Source organism: Bufo gargarizans, chromosome 2, assembly GCF_014858855.1.
Source record: "Bufo gargarizans isolate SCDJY-AF-19 chromosome 2, ASM1485885v1, whole genome shotgun sequence".
NCBI classification, from domain to species: domain Eukaryota; kingdom Metazoa; phylum Chordata; class Amphibia; order Anura; family Bufonidae; genus Bufo; species Bufo gargarizans.
In genome coordinates, this window is record NC_058081.1 from 47,275,460 (window position 1) to 47,277,419 (window position 1,960).

The 1,960-nt window shown below is 40.4% G+C and overlaps 1 protein-coding gene across 1 annotated transcript; it reads left to right on the forward strand.

The window, feature by feature from the left end:
• Nucleotides 1–1,677, forward strand: LOC122925576 (piggyBac transposable element-derived protein 4-like). Its single transcript, XM_044276934.1, has one exon. The coding sequence runs from the start codon at nt 1–3 to the stop codon at nt 1,675–1,677; it is 1,677 nt and encodes a 558-aa protein (XP_044132869.1).
• Nucleotides 1,678–1,960: the final 283 nt, after the last annotated feature.

The window sequence follows — 1,960 nt, forward strand, 5'->3', positions numbered from 1 at the left end:
ATGGCGCATGGCAGGCGGTTTACTGCAGAGCAGGTGTACGCCATGATTTGTTTAGACACTGAGTCTGCAAGTGAAGGTGACATGAATTTTATTGCATCATCATCTTCAAATGAATCTGATGAACCCCCAAGAAGGCGCCAAAGGGTTGATGATCAGTCAAGTGCACCTATTTGGGCACCCCCAGATAACTATGTGGCCCAGGTACCCAACTTTACTGCTGATGCGGGTACACATGTTAATACGACTGGGTTTAGAGAAATTGATTTTTTCAAGCTTTTCTTTACTGATAATTTAATTTCATTGATGGTTGTGCAAACCAATTTGTACGCAAACCAATTTATTGCCATGAATCCTACAACATTTCATGCCCCGAAATGGACCCCTACCGACGCTGGGGAGATGCGTACATTTTGGGGCATTGTATTAAGTATGGGCCTGGTAAAAAAACCATCTATAAGAGCATACTGGAGTACAGACATACTTTACCACAATCCAATGTATCGTGCAGCCATGTCTAGAATGAGATTTGAAGCCATAATGAAATTTATACACTACAATGATAATACCAGATGCCCACCCCAAGATGATCCCAATTTTGATAGATTGTATAAATTAAGGCCCATAATCACCCATTTCAATTCTATGTTTGCAGAACTATATACCCCTGATAAACATATTGTTGTTGACGAATCCCTAGTGAACTTCAAAGGAAGGCTGCATTTTCAACAGTACTTGCCAAACAAGAGGGCAAGATATGGCATCAAGCTGTATACATTGTGTGAAAGTGAAACTGGCTACACACATCGCTTTAAAATATATGAGGGGAAGGATTCTAAAATAGAACCCCCAGAATGTCCCCCTACCCTTGGAATAAGCGGAAAAATTGTATGGGATTTGGTTCACCCATTGCTGGATCAAGGATACCACCTGTACCTTGACAACTTTTATTCCAATATATCACTTTTTAAGTGCCTTGCTAACAGAAGTACGGTGGCATGTGGCACAATAAGAAAGAACCAAAAAGGCCTCCCAAAAACGCTGCTGGGGCAAATGCTTAGGGTGGGAGAGAGCAGAGCACTTTGTAACGAAAATATATTGTGTGTTAAATATAAAGACAAAAGAGATGTACTTATGTTAACCACAATACATTGTGACATCAGCACCCTTGTGCCTGTTAGAGGTACTGGCACTGAAACCCCTAAACCAGTGTGCATTCAAGAATATAATAAATTTATGGGTGGGGTAGACCTGTCAGACCAGGTACTCAAACCCTACAGTGCCATGCGAAAATCCAGGATATGGTATAAAAAACTTGTGGTGCACGTTACACAGGTTGCATTATATAATGCATTTGTGCTTTACAGAAATGCTGGCCAAGAGGGAACTTTTCTTGAATTTCTAGAAAATGTAATAAAGGCCCTCATATATTGGGACCGGGAGGAGGCAGGCCCCAGTACCACTTCTACATGTGCGGCAACAAGGATAGTGCCAGGACAGCACTTCCCCAGTGAAATTTCTCCCACTGCTAAAAAGAGCAAGCCGCTAAAACGTTGCCGTGTGTGTTACAAAAATGGTATTAGAAAGGAAACCAGCTATCAATGTGAAACATGTCCATCAAAACCTGGCCTTTGTATGAAAAGATGCTTCAAAATTTACCATACTACTTTTGATGTATAATTTTATACTTTTACTTTCATGAAACCCTTTTTATCCTTTCCTATTGCCCAATGAGAATTTATATTTTAGAAAACATCTTAGTCCACCTTCTCTAAATTATTCCAACTAAATTTACTGTAAAAATTATGAGGAAACTAAAAACCCACTATACCTCTAGATGAGTAGTTTCCAAAATGTGGTCACTTATTGAGGGTTTCCACTGAAGGAGTACCTCAGGATCTATTTAAGGCTCCATTCACACGTCCGCAAGTGTTTTGCGGATCCACAGATCCGCAAAACACGG

Bases quoted from the DNA above. Each gene is read 5' to 3' on its own strand.
- LOC122925576 (XM_044276934.1), top strand. From the start codon at position 1: ATGGCGCATGGCAGGCGGTTTACTGCAGAGCAGGTGTACGCCATGATT.